The sequence below is a fragment of the Maniola hyperantus genome, chromosome 13, assembly GCF_902806685.2.
Source record: "Maniola hyperantus chromosome 13, iAphHyp1.2, whole genome shotgun sequence".
In the NCBI taxonomy this organism is placed as follows: domain Eukaryota; kingdom Metazoa; phylum Arthropoda; class Insecta; order Lepidoptera; family Nymphalidae; genus Maniola; species Maniola hyperantus.
In genome coordinates, this window is record NC_048548.1 from 6,434,128 (window position 1) to 6,457,305 (window position 23,178).

The 23,178-nt window shown below is 36.8% G+C and overlaps 1 protein-coding gene across 1 annotated transcript; it reads right to left on the reverse strand.

Annotated features, from left to right (window-relative positions):
- Nucleotides 1-583: 583 nt before the first annotated feature.
- Nucleotides 584-21,308, reverse strand: Ucp4A (Uncoupling protein 4A). The gene is made up of 7 exons (XM_034974596.2): nucleotides 21,000-21,308; nucleotides 13,737-13,886; nucleotides 11,584-11,660; nucleotides 9,515-9,710; nucleotides 7,690-7,866; nucleotides 6,520-6,742; nucleotides 584-2,031 (listed from the first exon to the last, which is right to left on the reverse strand). The coding sequence occupies exons 2-7, from the start codon at nucleotides 13,837-13,839 to the stop codon at nucleotides 1,857-1,859; spliced, it is 951 nt and encodes a 316-aa protein (XP_034830487.1). The 5' UTR covers nucleotides 13,840-13,886; nucleotides 21,000-21,308; the 3' UTR covers nucleotides 584-1,856.
- Nucleotides 21,309-23,178: the final 1,870 nt, after the last annotated feature.

The following is a 23,178-nucleotide window of genomic DNA, read 5'->3' on the forward strand; positions in this document are numbered from 1 at the left end:
AAATTGGACGTTTGGTTTTGAAGTTATGGCGAAATTAAAATATTACGATTTCTGCTGCACGGCCCGTTGTTATTATATAAAGAGGTAATGTCGTTAAGTTTGTTTGTAGGGGGTAATCTTTAGAACTACTGAACCGATTTTAAAAATTCTTTCACCAGTAGAAAGCTACATTATTCCTGAGTGACATAGGCTATACGGGATCTTTAAAAACCTAAATCTACGCGGGCGAAGCCGCGGGGATCAGCTAGTATTATATAAAGAGGTAATGTCGTTAAGTTTGTTTGTAGGGGGTAATCTTTAGAACTACTGAACCGATTTTAAAAATTCTTTCACCAGTAGAAAGCTACATTATTCCTGAGTGACATAGGCTATACGGGATCTTTAAAAACCTAAATCTACGCGGGCGAAGCCGCGGGGATCAGCTAGTACTATATATAATTTTAATTTATTTTTAAGTTTTACTGAAACAGGTTAACCATTTTAAGCAATAATAATATTAATATAATCAATCAAAACAACATTTTGTGCTTATTGCTTTTTACAGACTTATTTTAATATTGACTATGAAAGCAAATAGCATTTGTTTTCTATTTAAAGTATACTATTGCACATTATACTTACACATCATAATGCTTCAATATTAATAAAATTGGTGGTACAAAATTTTATTTAATATTCAACCCTCACTCAATGAATTTGATATTTTTGATTAGATATTAATATTTATTTATTGTCTTTTTTACATCTACTAATTATATCGGTTGTTTACAAATCCCTAAACTAAGTGGAAATGGTTTAATTCTTTCTATATCAGAAAATTATATCACTTCTGCGGCTAATCATAATATAATCGTAATGTCGCTTTTAGTTGATATTTAAATCCCACAATATATAATTATAACAGCTCTATTCATACTTACCTATAGGTACTATTAAACTTAAATTAATGCAGATTACATATCACATTAAGGCTAACGCCTTTAAAATTATTGTGGCAATGTTTGAAAAATTCAGGTGGTCAACTTGTTTATGTAAAGGAATATTTTATTTTATTTTCAAACATAAGTCTTCTATTTGATTTTAGAAAGATATTCCGTTTGGTACTATCTCCAATTCGGAGCATTGTTCACGGACCGAATCAACCACAATATTACTTGTATGAACGCTTGTGTACTGCGTCCGACTGAATCCCAGAATTCACGATCTGAAATAGCGGTAGCTACGCACTAGATGCAAATTTTGTTTTCCGAAGCCGAGAATATCTCCAATTCGAAGCATTATTCACGGAACGAATACTTAATATTAACCACAATAGTACTTGTGCACAATAATACTAGTGCTTGCGCACTGCGTCCGATCCGAATCCGAGCCGTCATACAGAATGGTCAGTCTCAAGAATACGCAAGCAACATCCGTCGAAACGGTCCCAGTGTAAAATCGACATTCGGATTCAATCCGAGTTTTCTAGGAATAAGAGCGATCACGCACTCATCCAATCCGAATCCGTGAAAATAAGGATATAAAAAATATGTACGTCATAATATGCCATAAGCAAATACAAATAGTTCTATGACTACTTCGAAACGTATTCTCACGGACTCGGGTCAGGTGAATGCGCCGCCCTAAATCTGAATTTGCTTGAATTCGGGTCAGATTATGTGCGTAAAATAATAACACAGTGCTTAATCTGAATCCGAAAAAATATAGTTGTTTAGTAATACAGCTATTTCGTACCGTTTTTTCTTGGATTCTGATCACAAACGCTAATGCATTACCCATCACCTCTTCAAGCCTCTAAAGACGATCGCTACTTGGTGCACAGTTCACAAAATATTTCTGTATAATTTGAATGGAAATCAAAATGTTTGTCCCCCGATAGCCAGCATGATATTCTCGAAAGCTATCCAGTTGATCAAAGCCCACGGCCCCAGCCTCATCCACAGCGGCAGGAAGCCTTTGTAAAGGGAGAGTATACCTTCGTTCTTCACGGACTGTTTGAGGCAGTCGATCATACCACGGTACAGGGTGCCCCTGAAAAATAAAGTAAGTTACTTCTTATTTTCTGCCTATATGAACATGAAGATTTTGAGAGTTGAGTTGAAGTCACAACTAACACTGCAATTCATAGTCAAGATGGCAGCTTATTTAGGGGACCATTGAGATGACATAAATTCAAACGAAATGAAGTTAAATGAGCTAACAAGTTACAGTCGCAGCCTCGTTTCCAACTAGGCAGTTAGCAGCAACATTATAATGACTTGTGTGCTTAGGCACATAAAATGAATCAAAGTACTGAAGAGTTTTGTTTTGTGTATAAAATAAACATATTTTACAAATATAGTAAGTATTGTATGTACCTATTTGTATTATTTTATGAAATAAAAACCACGTATAGTATTTAGAACAGATAGAATTTGATGCAGGTTTGCAAATATTTTAATACGTTTTGTTCGATAGGATGGAACGATATATAGTACGCGACAGGTCGAGACGGTAATTGGGGAGGGAACGCCCCGCACACTCGTACAGCCCCCGTGCTAACACGGTGCGGGCGAGCGCGAGTGACGTGCGGGTGTGCGAGGCGTCCCCCGCCTGACCTGTCGCGTATTATACCTATCTAAGAATCACTTTTGGTCGCGTACTGAACATAAAAAATTAAAAGTACTTAACTTACTGCCAAATAAGACATAATAAAGGTTTATTTGAGGTTTAGTCGTATCTAATATACTTGTAACGAAAGGGAAAGGATTCATTGCAATGAGCTTGCGCGGGTCCCGACTTTGACCCCGTTCTTTGACCTCGACCGCACTGTAAACACAGCATAACCTACTTATTGCCTACGTACCACTCGCAGCGTCGAAAACTTTCTCTACTGCGCTAGCTGACCCGCCCTAGCTTCGCTCGAGTGTAATTTTTGAAAATCTATGAGAGGTAATTTTCTAAAATCCTGAAACTTGTAGGCCCAAATACCAATTTTCATGAATATGTACATAATTTGATGAATAATGACTGGCTTTCATACAAAGTTTCGTTCCCTATTTAACCCCCTTTATCGTTCACTAAACTAGCGGCACGCTATGATGGCCGGTTTGACGTTTGTCCGCTCATGAAGTTCCGTATTAATTGATAACGACTTTGAAGGAAATAATTGTATTACTTTATTGACGATAGTGATGTGCAGAGATTCATAAATTTTATCGAATGTAGTTTTAGGTTTAGGACTCAAAATTTATTTATTAAATTGATTTCTTAAATGTATACAAGTGTAGAAAAATCAGTTTGCACCATTTAAGGGGTGAATGTACTTGTGAATATGAACAATTTTCACTATGTGGACAAACCTCTGAAATCGCAAAAAAATATCAATAAATTTTTAAAAATGGAATCTAATACGATCGTCACATAGGATCGCTGGCTAGCACAACTACTACCTCCGGCAAACTCGCGTCAATGCTCAATGCAAAACAAAGCAGTTTCGAATTGACGTTGCTTCGAAAAGTATAAACTGTCAGTGCAATGCGATTGTGATATAGTTTTGACCTGGCTTTGGATTTCAAATATTGATACTGCATTACTGTTGACCCTTGCTCGTTAATTTGGACTCTGTTCAAGCCCTTTGTTGTGGATTTCGTCGATATGACCGAACGTACGCAGAGAACTGTTCTAAATAGTCAGACACGTGAGTTCCTAATACGCCTTCGTAACTATTTCGATCGTGAAGCTCAAAATGGAGGGCCAATTTTACCTATAACGTCAGTGGTTGAACGCGTAGCTGATGCGCTTAATATTGGACAACGAACTGTTAGACGGATAACTAAAAAAAAATATGGCGAGACTGGCACAGAAGAAAATAAACTTCACACACCAAAAAAGAGAAAACGAGCAAAACCAGTCGTAGGCATCGATAGCTTTGATGCCGATGCTATCCGAAGACATGTTTACGGCTACTATTTACAGAAGGAGTATCCAACAAGAAAAAAGTTGGTGCATTCACTGAAGGAAGCTGGATTATTCTTCGGTGGGGAAAGTTCTTTAACGAAGATTTTGAAGACCATTGGATTTCGATACAAAAAATGTAACAAACGCAAAATATTGATGGAAAGATTTGATATAGCGATGGCAAGGTATACTTTTTTACGGCAAGTGAAAGAAATCAAAAATTGGCAAAATGTTGTGTTCTTGGATGAAACATGGCTTAATGCTAACCATACTGTAGGCCGTTCTTGGAACGATGACACAGCAGCATCTACTTCCAAAGTTCCTGTAGGAAAAGGATCGCGACTTATAATTTGTCACGCCGGAACCATCAACGGGTTTGTCGAAGGTTCTCTCATGGCTTTTGCGTCAAAAACCACTGGAGACTATCATGAAGACATGAATGGAGAAAAGTTTACTGAATGGTTTACCTCAATGTTGTGTAGCCTCCCTGAACCATCTATTATAATTATGGACAACGCCCCATACCACTCGATGCAAATTGACAAGCCACCTGCCCAATCCCAAAAGAAAGCTGATATCGTCGCATGGCTTCGTAAAAATGGCGTAGATGCAAACATGAATATGTTAAAAGCGGAATTAGTACGTCTTTTAAAAGAAAACAAACCAACCAAGATCCGATACGTCATTGACGAAATAGCATTAGAACATGGGCACAGAGTTATACGGTTACCGCCTTACCATTGTGAGTATAATGCGATTGAGTTGGTGTGGGCTCAAATTAAGGGATATGCTGCAAGACACAATACAGAACCCCCATTTACCACAAAAAAATGCTAAAATTATTAGAAGAAGCTTGTGAACATGTGACTAAAGGAGACTGGGAAAAGGTTGTGAATAGAACTGTTAAATTAATAAGGGAAGATTATGAAAGAGATGTGAAAATAGATAATATTATAGAAAACGAACATATAATTATTAATGTATGTGATGATAGCAGTGACGACAGTGAAAATAGTAGTATGGACGAATCTGATTAATTATGGCCTTTTGTGGCACCTTTTTCGGTATCTTTTGTATTCATATGTTTCTTGTGTGCATATAAAGTATGTATATTCATTTTCGTTCAAATATTCAGTTCGTTCAAATAAATTAAATAAACATATACATTTTTGTTTTATTAAACCTATTTAATCAGGTACAAAAACAAAACTTAATTGTTTTTTGTTCGAGAATAAATTGACATTCCACATCACTATTGTAATGTGTCAAACCGGCCATCATAGCGTGCCGCTAGTGTAGATACTTTTCAAGTAGGTAGGTAAAATGCATAGCTACGATTAAGAAAGTCTAACCCTAATTTCCGAATGTCATTAACATCAATATACTTATAATAAAACTGTAACAGGTCCAATTCTGTACATTGAAGATATTTTGTTTTTTTTTTATCGAGGGCACTCTATAATCGATACTGAACCCAAAACTGTAATTTTTTTCATTTTTGTCTGTCTGTCGGTCTGTCTGTCTGTCTGTCTGTCTGTCTGTCTGTATCACGGCCGCGCATCACGCTGAAACTACTGAATGGATTCCAATGAAACTTAATACGATTTGAGGTCATACTATGAGGAAGAACATAGGATACTTTTTATTCCGAAATTCAGCATGGTTCCCTTAGGAGAGGGGTTGAAAGTTAAAATGTATACTGAGCTGTAATTCATTAACGCGTAGTCCGATTTCATTCATTCTTTTTTTGTTAGAAAGGGGATATTTTAAAAATTGTTCCGTAAATATTTCAAGGTCATCGGTTTTTAGCCAACTGTCAAAAAGGAGGTGGTTCTTTTTTTTACATCGATTTTTTCGAGGTTTCTGGACCGATTTGCAAAATTTTTTTTTAAATCAACAGAAGAAGTTTTCGTGGTAGTCCCATAAAAAATTCTGGATCCAACTCCTTAATCCTGATGCTGCAGGGTTACTGCCCGCCTAAGTTATCAAGATTCAGGAAGCGTTCATAGTGAATTCATATTATAGGTACCAAGCAACGACTGCATTCTCAAATTTCAAGTCCCAACTCCTCAACCCTGATGATGTAGGGTACAGCACTCCTAAACTATAATGATTCAGGAACTGCGGATGATGCAAAATTATTTTAGGTACGAAGCATAGGCTACATCATTGAACTTCGGATCCCAACTCCTCAATCCTGATGCTGCAAGGTACTGAACTCCTAAATCGTAGGGATTTGAGAATTTCTGATAGTGAATTGATATTAAAAAAAAAAAAAATTTGAACCGATTGTTAGGCGGAACGAAGTTCGCCGGGTCAGCTAGTTTTTTAATAAAATCCACAATATCGATCCGATATCGTTAAAAGACAAAACTGACTCAGAAGTAAACGAATCACAGAAAACATCCCGGCCAAATAATTAAGGTAAGTAGGGTATCTACCTATTATTCGCGACAGGTCGAAATGGCAATTTTCTAGCGAGGGCACACAACACATCCCATACCCCGATTGTTATGTCCGAACAAAATGTATGCTACCCGCTTTGTCAGACGCATTTACGTTGATTTACGTAGGTGTTACCTTCCGTCCGGTCCCACGGGTTGGTTCATAAGCCGAGTCTTCAGCACATCTGCAGGTGTGCCCATGACGGCGGCGACGAAGCCGGCGGTGAAAGCTGCCATCGCGTGCACCAACGCCGTGTCCGCCATGCCGAATTCCCGCATCAGGAACTGTTTGGTGTAGTCGTAGGCTGCCAGGTCGCCCATGTTGACCAATGCCGCACGCTGCACATTAGGGACGGCGCCTGGAATCATTTTTAGGTACTTAATTTTATTTTTCCCTTTTTGCAGCAAAGATTTAAAATTTTTAGATTCGTCCACTCCCACTCACATGTGCGAACATAATATGTATTGAATACAGAACCTCCCTTTTAGAAGTTAGTTGAAAAGAACCCCGACTCGCAGAAAGAAAGAAGTCTGCAAAACTTGATCAAACTTCAGTGTGTAAGAGTATCTCAGGCGGAGGTGGAAGGTAAAAACTGTAGATCGTTAAATGATAATTATATCCCCGCCTGCGACACCCTTTAGTAGTAATCCTTAATTTTGTTTTGCAGGCTTCTGCGCACTTGGGTTTTTTTTTTTTTTAAATATTTGCAGTTAATTTTAATTTGAAGTATTTTCTTCTTGCAGTCTGATAATAACGCTAATCTCTAAGGAACAATCGGTTGCCAAAACAAGTGCCTTTTTGTGGCAGAGCATAATGGCCGCTTTACATCTTGTGGAGATGGAAATAACTGCATTGAAGGTATTTTCTCAAAACGCTAAACTGGAAATATAGTTTAGAACAGAACCTGGAACAGGCATCGGTCGTGCACCCCACCAATAAAGAAGTTCCGCCAAGCGATGTATCCTTTCCATACAATAAAATTATGTAGAAAGTTAGAAACCGATTGAGAGTAATTCCACCAAGCGAGCCAATACCACTTACAGGTTAGCCCGCTTCCATCCTAGGCTCCATCATTCATTACTTGACATCTGACACTGAATGATAGCCGCAGAGTTCATTTGACATTGGCTGGTTCTACATTGCTGCTTCACCGAGTGATATTATAATAATTTCTCTTAGAAAACCTTCAATGGATAAAAAATAAATGTTCATAAATAAATTCAGCGTTGAACACTGAGCGATTCACCCCGAAGGTAAAGCCGCAGTCACGAGCTAACATGTCATTGAATAAAAAAGATCACTCACCCCTCCAAAAGCCCAAAATGCCAGCTTCAGTATAAAGCATCTTATAGACCTGTCTGCAGTTGGTGAAGCGCGAGGGTTTGCCCTGCAGCAAGCGACGCCCCTCCGCCTGCATCTGCACCTTCACCAGGTCCGTGGGGGACGCGATCAGCTGTGCGAGCGAGCCCGCCGCCAGCCCGCCTACAAGGAAGTGTTTTTCAAATTACTTTACTCGCAAGTAAGTATTGCCCCTTTTATTCTGAAAGGAGACCCGTGCTCAGTAGTGAGACGGCGGTGGGTGATGATGAACTATTTCCCGATTCAAGCGCACCAAGAGTAACAGTGTGACTCGATGGGGAAAGAAATTTCAAGGAGGCACACTGTGGTAACATGATTGGGTGTGACTCTGACTCGTGGAGAAACTACCGCGCAGTGTTTTGCTCTTTTTAAAAAAAGCTAACTAAAACAATAGATGGGACTGGGATGGTAACTTAACAAAAACAATAGATGGGAGACGTACCGATGCAAAACAAAAACAATGTGTAACTGATGTCCGTTTAGATAAAATCCTAAAGGTACTTAGTACGTTACGTACTACTAAAATAAAATTATAAGGAAAGAAATTTAATTTCAAATCATTTTTCTAGCTGCCAAACACTGCAATGTAAAAATATTGGATCTCTCTATTTGTTTTTTCTTCGAATATGAGGTTTGTGACCACTCCCAATAATGGTAGAAGTTTTCTCGGGATAATTATGTAGATCCGATTAACTAAAAAAAACTTAATAGCAACTGAATACTGCCAACATGTAATCTTTCTTACCCCATGCTATAAAAACAATAATATTTGATGCCAGGTAAATCCCATGTATCTCCTCTAACAAAAAACGCCTAAAAATAGAATTGAAAACTAAAATTATTGACATCACGGTTTTGTCCTTGTCCCAAGGCCGGCTAAAATAAGAACTCACTTATCGAACAAAATCGCTTTTAGATAACATGGCAGCTATGACCGAATTGGCATTCTACTGGTACAAGTGTTGGTAAAATTATGAAAGAAAATAGTAAGAATAGTCTACACTTTTATACTAATAATAGGAATAATAGTTTGAATGTATGGTGTAATCTGCGGAACTAGTGATCTGATTCTGAAAATTCTTTCACTGATAGGTAGATAGCTATATTATCCCGAGTGCTACAGACAGCAGACTATAATAATTTATTATATCACGCGTACAAATTGGCCGGCAAAAGTCCGTAAATAATAATTCTAACATAGAACAGAATATATTTTTTTATACAAATAAACATTTAGGTAGGAAGGTACAAAGTGCATTTGAGTAGTGTAAAACCCATAGCTAAAAACACACAAAGTTACGAATCGTATCTATCAATTTTTATGTGAATAAATATAATGGCCTTGTATTTATTGAGGCCAACAAACTTCTTTATCTTATCTCTAGTACTATCTGATTACAGAAACACTCATAAAATAATAAATTGGTTCAGTCTCCCTAACTACTTATACCACGCGAAAAATGATTTGTTTACGAAATATCAACCTATGCAGACATCTTTCATGTTTCATTTGAAATTGAACTCTACATATTATTATATTGTAGATAACGGGTACATACCACGAATAATTTGAGCTCTACAGTTTACAAGACTCACATTATGGATACCATACTTTGAACATGAAATTATGTACCTAGGTACATAATTTTTCAAATGTGTATGTTGGCCATGAAACCACTAAACTATGACTTTTTTATTGCTTGATAGGCTTGCGCTTGACGAAAATCTTACTTTAAAATATTTACTTAAATAGTAATACGATTTTTTTTACCTATAGATGCGGCTCCCAAAGAAACCTTCCCGTTTTCGTCTTTCAAGGCGTCACGGAAGTGTTCATAAAAGATGAGCCGACACCCCGAGTAGATGGCGTGACGTTGGAACATTGGCATCAGACCAGTCCATAGCTTCATTACTCCTTCCTGTTTCGCGATGCCAACTGCTGTTTTGATCATGCCGAGATTCTCCAACTGTGAGTAATGTGTAAATTTTATTAGTACTTATAGCTTTAATACGATTTACCTACGCTGGAAAAGCCGCAGGCACCAGACGTACCTAACTCGACGGATTTTTAGAAGTAAATGACGTCATCAATGATACTTGTGCTGCTGATTCTTTCGTCAGTTGCATTTTCAGTAGGTACTAAAAAAATGGTCGATCACTCTGAACACTCTTACATCATCATCAACATCAACCCATCACCGATTCACTACTGAGCACGAGTCTCCTTTAAGAATGAGAAGGGGTTGGCCATAGTCTTGATGTTTGATCACTGATGCATCTGTCTACATCACAAAGAATTCAACCTCAAGAGTACGCATATACTTACAAGGTTTTTCATAAAAACAAAATCGTAAAATTTTGGCGGGGGAGACAGGGGAGAATGCTTTGTTGTGATTGATGGACTTAGAAGTCACTTAATCAAGACAATGTGCGAAATGAGGGTACCGAACGGGCGTGGGCCGATTTTTATGCTAAGCAACTGCCTAAGCTTGGCGATCGCGGGTGTCCGGCTATTAGGCGTCTATAGGTGGGGGTCTGTGATCTGTGAGTCTACATGAACATAACGTACATAAACACACGTTTTTGGATGTCAACCCTCTTTAAAATGAACATCACATTATACCTATTTTGTATCCAATAGCCGGAGTCCGAAATAGTTCTTCTTATCTTATTCGCTGACATTTCATAGTTACTTCTCATACGAAAGTCATTAAACGTTGGTTCAAAGTTCAAACACAATAAAAATTAATTGGGCCTTGAGGTGTTTATTCTGTTGCTACTTGCTAATGTAAATACCTACATGGAAATTGCCGCCAGTCCACAGTCCACACGATAAACATGATAAACGATACATTGAACGTATCAAGAGTAAAGGTCACATAGGAAATGCATACGGCTCCAATGTGGCACTGGCATACAATTACTTTAAGGCTAAAGGCACATTGCGAGAGGTTCACTATACAAGTTTGCAAGTCTGTTAATAAGAGCTGGAACGTTCACATTCACAGTACTCACACAAAAGCCATTTTATCATACAGTAGGTCTGAAAAACGGTTAATATTCTTTTAACGAGGTTGCACCCAAGTTGTTTACCTTTTGGGATACATATCGTTTCTATGCTATAAATAATGCACTTATATCTGTAAATTTAATTTTAAAATCTGTTACTTGAGTGGTTTGTTTATAAAAACAACTAGATTATGCCAATGACTTCGTCCGCGTGGGTTACACAAATTTTAAACCCCTATTTTATCACCTTGGGGGTTGAATATTCAAAAATTCTTTCTTAGCGGATCTTAACGTCATAATGCTACCTGCATGCCAAATTTTAGCTCGATCCGTCCAGTAGTTTGAGCTGTGCGCGTTTACCTGGGCGCGTTTGGACAATCAAGAAGAGTAATTTATTACCTACCTATTTTCATAAATTATTTGAATGTGCGTTGATAGATCAGTCAGTCAGCTTTTCCTTTTATATATTTAGGCAAAACAAAAGATCACAAACAACTCGTAGAAACTCCAGTCGCTTGCGTTGCTTGTGATGTTAAATCGTACAAATTGTACCGTATTATAATATTTAATAGGTATCTTCGCTCACAAAGCAATTTTTCATTTACTGCATAGGTACTGCTCATCAGTTCACTTTCAGAAAAGACGCGTCGCTCTGCTTCTCCTCTACCTAATCTACTATACTTTATACTCTACGGCAATGTGCCTTGAGCATAATGTTGGTCATAAATAAATAAAATATTTTTGTAATTTGTCTGCACTAACAAAAGATAATTCAATAAGGGCAAGTACTTGTGTTTTTGTGTGTGTAGTGTATGTACTTGTGTTTTTTACCTTATATCCATGCTTAGCAGCAGCCACTTCGGACTGTATTTGTAGCCTCGTTTTTGTCAGGTCAAACGGGTAAGTAGCTGAAATCAAATTATACCTACATACATACATGTAAATTGAAATTACAAGAACTCGAAAACGGTGATCGAATTTAAATACTATAAGGTTGTATTACAATTCAGACAATACCTTTGTTTACTTAAATAAGGTCGAGGTGTTTAGCATTTGGGGTGACATAAGTACAATGTAATTGTAGTAATTGTAAACCACTGCATTTAACTTTGCTTTATTTCACAAAGTACCTAAGCATTTCATTCCATTTCTTTGTAGTTCTATAATGTTTTCTATAGTTCTATGTTCTTCCCAGTAATTTTAAAACTGTAAAGTATTAAATTAATCTACGTGTGTATAAATTCTCCTTATGAAGGTCTAAATAAAATAGAACAAATTGCTTCATAGTTCAATCAACCGTGTCGTAAATGAGAAGTCAAATCAAGATATAGACATATTGGGGCCGATTCTCTTGTACACAATCTCTAAAGTAAACTAAATTAACAGGTTTACATCTAGTGCTATCCTTTTCCGCAAACAACATTATGAAAGGGATAGCAATAGATTAAGACGTGTCATTTTAGTTTAGTTTAGAGATTGTGTACAACGGAATTAGCCACATTGAGTACCTACGTTGTTTATTACATGTATGGAAACTAAAATTCAACTAAGTAATACTAAGGCGTAATAAAAGGGGAATAAAAATGTGGTTAACATAAAATGATAATATTTGTAAAGCCTTTTATATGCATGAAATCTTGAATACACTTATTATGGAGTATAAAAAAAGTACAAGGCTTCTCGTAGCGAGGGAATACACCCACTCCTTTCCCCGGCTCGATAGAAGCCTGTATAACTTTGGCATGTTTTCAAAACAAAAATATTATGTAGTTTACGTTTTACGCAATGCGAATAACAGACTTAATTTCATAATATAAATTCAGTCTATGAATTTATTAATAGTAAGCCTTTTTAGCAGTCCTGTACCTACTGCTAAACTTTTCCATCAAGTCTTACGTAATACTTTGAGATATTTACCATCATCTGGGTACTCATCAAAAGGCGATGAGAAGGCTTTTATTGTTTGATAGAACATACTAAAAGCTGAGTAATGCTTTTGTGCGAAGTGAAGTTCTTAAGTTCGACAAAGTCTGTGGACTAATCGCCCCGTGTCGTGGCGTCGATATTTGCGCCTCAGCTTATACAGATGTATACAAAATATAATAATAGAGGGGCCGTAAGCCGTGTCTGAACTTCTGAAAACTGAACTAATGCTTTTGTATAGCCGCGAATTTCCTTGCTAGATTTAGTAAGTCGAGATATCCCTACTCCACCTTTTACAGTTCACACACATAATTTATAATTCGTCGTAATCATCAACCATGTTTTCTATCGTGAAAATCTTAAATTAGTGAATACATATGACCATACTTATAATATGTATTCACTAGGTACTTTTACTCTCTATATAAATGTGATTTTAGCAGTCTGAGTGTATGTATATTCTGGTCGTAACTCTCGTAGGTACTTATACTTACCTCATAAACATTAGATTTGATGAATGAGAATTTTATTATTTACTACATCTTAGCATTCCACGTGTATAATATTATGTCAAGAAAAATTTAACAAGACGTATCTTCATAGCAAAAAATACGCTAAGTATTTGATAATATTAAAAGTTCATTTTGAATTGCAACTTGCAAGGAAGGTGAATATTTATGATCACCTATATCAAGTTTAGTCAATACTAATATTATTAAGAGGAAAAATTTGTTTGTAATCGATAAACTCTGAAACTACAACACCGATATTAATTATTTCATCATTGGAAAGCTACTTTATCCAGAAGTAACATACCTAGGCTATAATGTAATTACTAATTAGGGTGTAAGTAGGTAGGTATATAGGTATATTAAATTTAACCCTTAGCGAATCCGGACAGATCGGCTAGTGTTAGTTAAATACCCTAAAAGGTTTTACTGTCCCAAATTTTAGTTTTAGAACCTTATCTGGTTTATAATCCGTCCCATATTTCTCTATCATAAGTATTTCAATGTGCCAATGCTAATAGAGGATGAGATAATTATATTATATCGTCATACCTGTCTCGGCCGCCCAGGCTCCCAATACGGCCACACCGTATCGAGCGGCCACGGAGTCGGTGGCCTTCGAGGCGGGATGGTCGGCGTTGCGGAGTACGGGCATCTTCTTGATTTATCACCTTACTATCAGCTCTTTGATGTCCATAATACCTAGAAAATATCCAACACTATACTTTCTCTTCTAGTCTCTGTTAAATTTTTTAATGGGTACCTACCTAGTTTGTCTATAAATTTGTTTTTGAGTGCGGACTTTATTCGCTACTTCATTGGAAGCATATTATACTCAAATTGAAATAATAATATTCCCATTAAATTAGGAAATCTAACTCAAACTCAAAGCATTGGTCCAAAATTGGGCGAATTGTACACTTTTTGATTGTCAAATGTCAATAGGCTACTTGACTCATATCTAATTTCGTCCAATAAATGATTATTTATTATAGTATTTTGCTTAAGACAACGAAATATATCAATAACAATTTTTAAAAACGCAGGATGGATATATAAAACCAATTTAAAAAAATACAGTTTTTATTTTTATTTGAAACGCAGAAAACGCTGTCAGCCATGATGTGACGTCATTAAATATATAAACAAAGAAATGTCATCCCTATGTCACGCGGGGACTAACGTAGTATCGATATATATAAAATTTAAAGTCCTGACTAACTTATATATCAACGCACAGCCTAAACATCTAAACAGCTGGTCCTAGATACATGAAATTTGGTGGGTGTGTTCTTTGTAGGTAAAGAGAAGGTATCCACTAGGAAAGGATTTTTTGAAATTCCACCCCTGAGTGGGTTAAATGGGGGTTTGAAATTTATGAAGTCCACGCGGGCGAAGTCACGAGCATAAGCTAGTTTTTATATATTTCTAAAAACTCATAGTAAACGTAAAAAAATATCGTTTTCTCTTTATAAATTGAATAAGTTATTAAGTAAGACTTACAACAAACTGATCTTTGCAAAAATAAATTTGGGTTGAAGTCTTTGTCATATAGGATCCCATTAAGCAAGTCTTCGCGTGTTACGTATATTTATTTCACTGGGCACTCTAATCCACAACTTTCCTGTGGTCTTTATCGATGCGTTTTTACATTCTCGGATGATACAATAACGATAATTACTATATTTTTCATGTAAACTAGTATAGAAGTCATGTTTATTAAACTTTGGGAGGTTATGCTGTTGTTTACAAATGCATGACGTCAGAGCACAGATAATCTATGGGCCAAACATGGCCGACAGTGTTTTCACCTGTCTAAGAAAAATATATTTTTAAATTAAAGTTTTACGGTTTTTAGGGCGCAAAAAAATATAGTGTTAATTTTTTTGATCTAATAGGACAAATATTAACCATTTAAGACCAACTTAAAAAAAGTGTCAACTAGCCTATTGTTGAATTTGTTAGATACTAATGATGTGATTCATTACGTAAACTTAAAACTAAAGCTCTCGTAGCTTTACGTAGGTTCCAAACGCGCCCTGGTCTGAGAAGAAGCCCACAGCAAAATTAGCTGGGCGCTAATTAATTATGTCGCACAGATGCGACATAATTTTTATGGAAATCGAGATAGAAGTCAGAACGTTTGTAATTACACAAATACAAAGGTTCAGTAATCCGCAAAAAAGTAGATACCACACAGACATTCTAAAATGATTAATTTGTAACTCATGGGCAGTGATGTGGAACCAAGACAAAAATATTTGATACACGGGACATAGCAGATTTACCGTTAGTAAACGAAGCTTGCATGGTCAGAATATGCATAGGTACTTACTATTGATCTTGGTTAGTAGGTACCTATTGTCGTGTTATTACCATATAATATATCCATAACTGAAAGTCAAGGAGAGCCGATAGCTAATCGATAACTAGGCGACCTTTTAGGTGAGAGTTAGGGTCTCTACACTTATGAATAGGTATTGATTAGGAACTGTCTGACGATTTGAGAATCGATAATTTATTCTATTTTAGATATCCCTTTTTCAATACCGGCGTAAAGCTGACCATGTATCTACGAAATTGAAATTTTTGAAACGGTAATAATTAGCTCTAACTTGGGATACGATACTGGATAGTCGTTAAATGCCTTTTAGAATGACTAGCTTCGAAGGGGATACTGGGGGAAAACCTGCATAGGTAGTACATTAAACATGTTTAGCTAGATAAGGTAGTCTTATCGGCGGCGGTCTCTTCCATGCAGTTATGTAGAATTACTTATAGGGAGTACCTATGCGAAATACAGAAGAAGCTGATGCTTACACTAACTATTGAGTATTTAAGTATTTTCATCTAGGTATGGATAATTCGAAACGGCAGATAAATATAAATGTACCTATTACCTACTTTTAAATTCTATTCAGAAAGAGACTATCGATTAGTTTCTTAGTTATGTCATAATTCTAGGATCTAATGAAGTTAAAACGGTTTCCGCACTGCATAAAATTTTCAACTTAGGTACTTCAGTAGCTACTAAAACTATAATGAGCATATCATACAAGCATGAAATACGTATTAAGATTATGAGAACGCTGGCATTATGCTCTATACAATTTCTTGAGTAGGTGAACCATTGACTTATATATTACTTCGTATGGACATAGGGCTATTGAACAAAGAAAATGGCACCGACTCATTGGTGCACCAATGCAACCTCAGTGACGTCTGGATTTCAAACGGGTCGTTCATTAGTATCTAAAAGGTGGCATTTATATCGATGAGGTGAACTGAAGTTGAAAACACTAAGTACTTATGTCAACCCTATTCTTGGATATAATCCGTGAGACAGTTATTGAAAGATGGTATTTAGATGCGGTTTATAGTTTATACAGCGGTTTTACTACATAATATTCTAGAGTAAATTTCACACTAACCAAACGTAGTTTATAAATAGAGCGCACAGGGAACGCGCTTACCACAACTCGCCGGTATTTTAATCGTAGTTACCTCCTATACCATCTATACCAATATTATAAATACGAAAGTGTGTATGTATGTCTGTCTGCTAGGTTTTCACGGCCCACCCGTTTATCCGATTAGTGTCATGGCAACCCCCTGCCATGTTTAACCCAATGTTTAAAAGTTTAAGGGTGTCTGGCAATGCACGATTTGATTTCTAATACCTACTATTCCGAAGAAGATATAAAAAATTAGACTTTATACTTTGACGTTAATTTTTTCACACCTTTATTACCTGTTATCTCCCAAAGCCACTATGATCCAAACAAACATCCAAATAAACGTTCCTCCCATTGTGTTGGGGACAATACGCAGATAAACTTTCAGCTTTTATACAATAATGAAGGTCTGGCACGCGCTGGCTCTCACTCTAAAAGTACCTAGGTATGGATATCATATTTCATCAATCATATGTATGGAAATATTCCGTGAATTTTCATTGGCCAACGAAGGCCACATTGCATGAATGTGCATCACTGTCTTATTTATTAACCAAGCTAAACAATATGGGTCGGAGTCACTTAACCTTAATATACCTATTATGGCTATTATGGTATTACAAATATACATATAGGTACTGTTTTAGCGGGTTTTTCACTATATGGAACTCCTAGCATCACAATAGAACAGATCCTTTAGTATTATTATCGTTTAGTGTAAGTATCTACATTCAAACACTTCATATTCAGATACTATGAAAGATAATATGAATGTTGACGATTCAAAAGCTTTTAAAAGCTTACTTATCAAATGGTAAGCCTCAGATAACAGATAGCAAATATCTACCTACAATACATAGACATACAAAATTCCAAAATTATGTAATTAATTTAAGTAAGTAAAAATTTAATAATGTTGGTTATTAGTTATTTGTCGGACAGTTGAAAGGACAAACCAAGACATAAATCCATATCAAAGTCCAAAGGCACTTCCAACCTTTGAAGTCATGCCCATGAGTCATAAAATAGATAAGTATACTTATCTATTTTATGACTATTTACTATACTATTATTATATACTATTTCTGCTGACCAACCCGCCTGCCCAGCGTGGTCAGTATGGGCATTACTTCTAATGAGCAGCGCCAACAGACAAAGGCCCCCAGTTCCCGGCAGCCCTGCTATTACGGTAAGGTGGTGGGGAGCGGGTGGATGAGGAAGGCTGAGGACCGTGTTTGGTGGCGTGCTCTTGGAAAGGCCTATGTCCAGCAGTGGACGCAAACAGGCTGATGGATTGGATTGGATTGGATATACTATTTCATACTATACTACCTACTATTTTATACTATTTTATAAATCTAGCCTTTAAAGCTAGACTGAACAGTTATAACTAAACGAAAAAATGTCTAGGAACCATACATCGTTCATAAAAATTTACCATATTTCGCTGAATTTAGTTTAAATGCTTCGTCATTGTCTTTGTCAATGCTTTTACGGAACGCATCGGCATTTCCTCTGGTGCTGCATATGTTCATGGGCGGGGTTATCATTTAACATTAGGTGACCCGCCTGCTCGTTTGCTCGCTAGTTCTATTTTTTTTTTAAGTGAGATTTGCAGAAGCGTTTGTACGTGGCGTGGTAATCATCAATCATCATCATCATCTCAACCCATCGCCGGCCTCTACTGAGCTGGTCTCCACTTAGAATGAGACGAGTATCTATGTATTATACGTGGTATATAAAATATAACATCTAAATGTACTACTTCATACGCCGTAAGCAGAATATTACATATTTCAAAATTATTTTGTCAGTGTTAGCAACGCGTTTGTCATCCAGCTCCATGGAGATTTGGCTTGCGTTTAAAGGGTTTCTTGAACCCTGAACATTTTGGAAGCTAGCCAGTTGCCGGACGTTGCTCTAGAGTCTAGCGTTTATCATGTAAAAAATCTACTCCATTTTATTTTTATATGTTCCATTTTACAGCATTATGCAGCCCTTGATAGGTTTAAAAATGTCGAATGTTATAAAATGATTCTGCTATATAATACGCGGGGTATCATGCGGGGGGACGCTCCGCAAACCCACACGCTACCCGCGCTAGCCCGCATCGGGTTAGCGCGGGGGAGTTACATTATGTTTGTTCGGAGCGCACTAGGAATATACCCCTCTAAGCATCGGACCCACCACGCGACCGTCTATCTTATCTAGGTATAGGCAAATTTCGATGTCCGACAATTATTAAATTTTTCATTTTAAATTGTTTATTAATTGTAAATCAGATAAATACCTACCAACAGATATTTTTTACTTGAACACCGGCAGCAAAACTGAACAACAAAAAATTCTCGACAGTCATACGTGCCCAGTTTTAATGATACTAATTGAAACGCGCTAAATATACTTTAAACCGTCAGAAACTGACGAAATACTTTAAACTAAATAGGAAATGCCTGATAAAAATAACCTTGCACATTGTATTTATTTAAATACAGACGTTCTAATTAGGCATATATTCAGGCTTGTTATATTGTACCTACTATCACTACTTCCGGTGTTTCATTTGCATTAGACTTTTCAGGAGCGGAAAATTATATATTTTTTTTTACTAATTAATAATGTAATTTAATTAATAATAATAATAATAATTAATATTAATAATGTAATGTAATTTAATTAATGTGTTAATGAAACAAATCAGGTGATAGACGACTTTAAGACGTCGGCGTCCTAGTTGGGGTTCCGGAGTTTGATCCCGGGCACGCACGTCTAACTTTTCGGATTAAATATGTATATTTTAAGCAATTAAACTTCACTTGCTTGTTCTCCATAATCTTCTCGGAGGTGTGGGAACTCTGGTAATCCGCACTTGGCCAGCGCGTGGTTAGACTATGGTCAAGACCTTATCATTATGAGAGGACAGTCAGTCAGCTCGGTACCTAGTGAGCCGATGATGGGTTGATGATTTAATTTTAGTAATCAGCGCTATAAATCAATTAAGTATTTGAACTAAAAATTAAACTTTTTGGTCCAAAAACTTTCCATGTAAAAGGATTTTCCCGCACAGATGCCTAAATTGGTTTTCTCTTTGTGAAACTAAAGTATAGTCGTGAAATAAATAGAATTCACCAATTACAGGTACCTAAGCATTATGTGTTCATACTTCAGGAATATAAATTATTATTACTTACTGATAGAACAGAAATATTCGATTGAAATGAAATAGGCGTGCAACATGAAGTGCAACAAGAACATTAACAGAAAGAAAGCTGATTATGGCACTGTAAATACATAACATAATATCTACCTATTAATTTGAACCTATTTTATTTATTTTTTATTTTATTTAATACACTTTATTGCACACAACACAAAGTAAACATTGAAAAAACACAATACAGGATCTTATTCTAATAGATGTAGCATGCAAAGGCGGCCTTATCGCTAAAGCGATCTCTTCCAGGCAACCTTTGACGAAAGGAATCACGAATATTAGGAATCACCTATATTATTTTTCGCATCAGACGAGTCGCAGGGAGCAGCTGGATTCAGGCGGCGCAAGACCGTGGCGTGTGGAAATCCCTACAAGAGTCCCTATGTCCAGAAGTGGACGTCTATCGGTTGATGATGATATTATTTTTTGGAAGTTACGAGTAGAACAATGTAAGTTGGGTATTCTGATTTCTTATATGAGATAACATGATGATCGATGATGCTTCAGGTCATTTCCTAACGTTGACCTTCTTATAATGCTCTACAATAATAAATAATAATAGCCGCAGAAATTATGTGATTTTTTTTGGAGTAGGTATCTACATAAATGAAAAAGAATATAAGATAAGAAGACCGCTTGGTAGAGATAGGTAGGGACCTATGTATTACATAAACAACACTAGCGCGGCAAATTTCAAAGCCATTATCTTTCTTTTGCATAAAGTTGACAGAAAGAATCCCAAAAAACTAATGTTGCTTTTCAAACACTTGAAAGATTTTAATAATTGCTGTTATTCAGACACTTAGGTAATGCATCCAGCATCGTTATCATCTAAATATTATAAATGTGAAAGTGTATCAGTCTGTCTATCTGCTAGAATTTCACGGCCCGATTTTGACACATTTGATACAGATATATAGCTTACATCTCGTGGAAGAACATAATCTCGTTTTGGTCCTGGAAATTCAAAGAGTTCCTATGGGATTTTTAAAACCCTAAGTTCACAGGAAGAGGTCGCGGGCATCATCTGGTGTTATTATAAAAGAGCGATGAATTCGTTAGGTGTGGTTTAAATGCTTATTTGAAAAGTGTGTTCTAAAAATGAAATAAATTGTATTTAAAAAAACTGCTAAAGTTGTCACCAACCTCGTAAAACACTATCTCAGCAGCCGGTGCCAACGGTTTGCAAGCTCGTTATGAATTTTCATCGCTTGATACGGCACAATGTAAACATTGAACTGATTGCATCAATGACAAGCTATTTTATATTATCACAAATGAAAATATTGGAGAAGGATAAATGATGTGGTTAAGAGCGAGTTAGAAAGGGTGCAAAGTACGCGCTTGGTCCAATTTCGCGGTAACCAGCGGCGCGGCGCGAAAGAGCGCGAAGACAAGCACCGAACAGCTGCTGCCGTCCGACTCGCATCGCTACCGACTTGTGACTATTCTATTCAGCATCGCAGAATATCCGGCGCCAAAAGAAAGACCTCAATTATCTACATAATAATACATAATCCTCCTGTATAGTACGTAGTACCTATACTTGCGTACTATGCGATGACGTCATTCCATTCAAGAAAACTCGCGCAAAACTTTCATTGATCGCTTACATCAGTCACATCTAAACGTGAGCACAGAATACATACAATAATAATACTTAGTACAGTAGAAAATTTTAATATATTTTATTACTAGCCATGCTGTACCTAAACAAGATTTGCGCATATAGGTAATTATTATGATTTTATTGATTCCGCAAATTCATATTCAGAGATGTTCACGAAATAAACTAATTTAGTCTTATTTCCCATCTCGTATACCGTAGGTAACTGTTTTATTTACGACTAGCAGTACGGAACCCTCCCTCGGTGCGCGAGTCTGACTCGCACTTGGCTGGTTTTTTAGAAGAAGAAGCAATTACTGTATCACGCTGTATTTCACTTCTGAGCTAAAGTAATCACGTTACTTATTATTTCATGAGCCCAAAACTAAAGTTGCCAGATGGCCGCAAAATCGTGAAAATAGGTAGGCAGTCTCTAGTCAGCTGGCCAATTCGGTTGTTAGTAAGTATACAATCTCTAAACTAAAATGACAGGTCTAAATTTACAGCTACCCCTTTCAACCTGCTCCCTGTGGAAAATGATAGCAATTAGCATTAGATTTAAACCGGTCAATTTAGGTTTGAGATTGTTTACACCAAATCCAGCCACAACAAAGTGAGCACGGCGCGTACCTACTCAATAAAGGCATGATAAGGATAACGGAGTAGGTACCTACAGTAGCCGGCATCAAAATAATATATTATACACCATTACGGCGATTACGCAAGCTTCCGTCATCCGAGTTCTATCCGTCATCCATAAGAATACCAGCGATTATGTACGACGTGTCATAAGCTACAGTTCTTGCATTTCAAGAGGCCGAGTGGCTCATGCAGCTCATGCTTGTGTTTAAGTCGTATCGGTATCAGTAAAGTAAAGTAAAGCGCGCGAGCGCTTGCTCGCGACGGACTCGGATCGGATGAGTGCGTAACCGCCGTTAGAATGAGATTTCGGTTTTGTAGAGCGTTGTCTCTATTACTCATACCTATGTGACAGAGACAACGCTTTACGAAACCGCTATCTTTTTCTAAAGGTCGATGACAATATTTCCTGCCGGGTACAGTACAGACAGACCTTTCGAATCCATCAGCAGTCTGGTTTTTATCATCCAATGGTATTACTTATAAGCAAACAATTATTCATTAAGCTGAATACATACTTCTATTGTACACTAGCTTATGCCCGCAACTTCGTCTGCGTGGACTACAAAAATTTCAAACTCCTATTTTACTCCCAACAACAACAACAAAAAGAGGTTGAATTTTCAAATCACTATCTGCAATCTGCATGCCAAATTCCAGCCCGATCCGTTCAGTAATTTGTATGGATCAGTCGTCAGTCACCTATTCCTTTTATATTTATTTAGATCATGCATTTCGAAATCGGTTAGCAACTCAATTCAGCAACAACTGAATACTTACAAGTTACACGCAAAAATCTGATCATTTTTATTCAGATCACATTTTGTCGTCACGTCAGTTAGTGAAAAGCCAGCTATTGAAATTTTAAAGTTTGGTCACTTCTCAATTTCGCAGAATCGAAATTGCCGTTTCAACGGTAGTAAGTAGTTTATTAAGCTCTATAAACGGTAATGGAATAAAAGTTGTTTTGGTATCTACAGATAGTGGACAAAATTAATACTTCCATACCTACCTATATATACGACGAACGTCCCGCAGGCCGCACTTCACCCCCAGGCGGAGCTTCGCGCTCGCCAACCC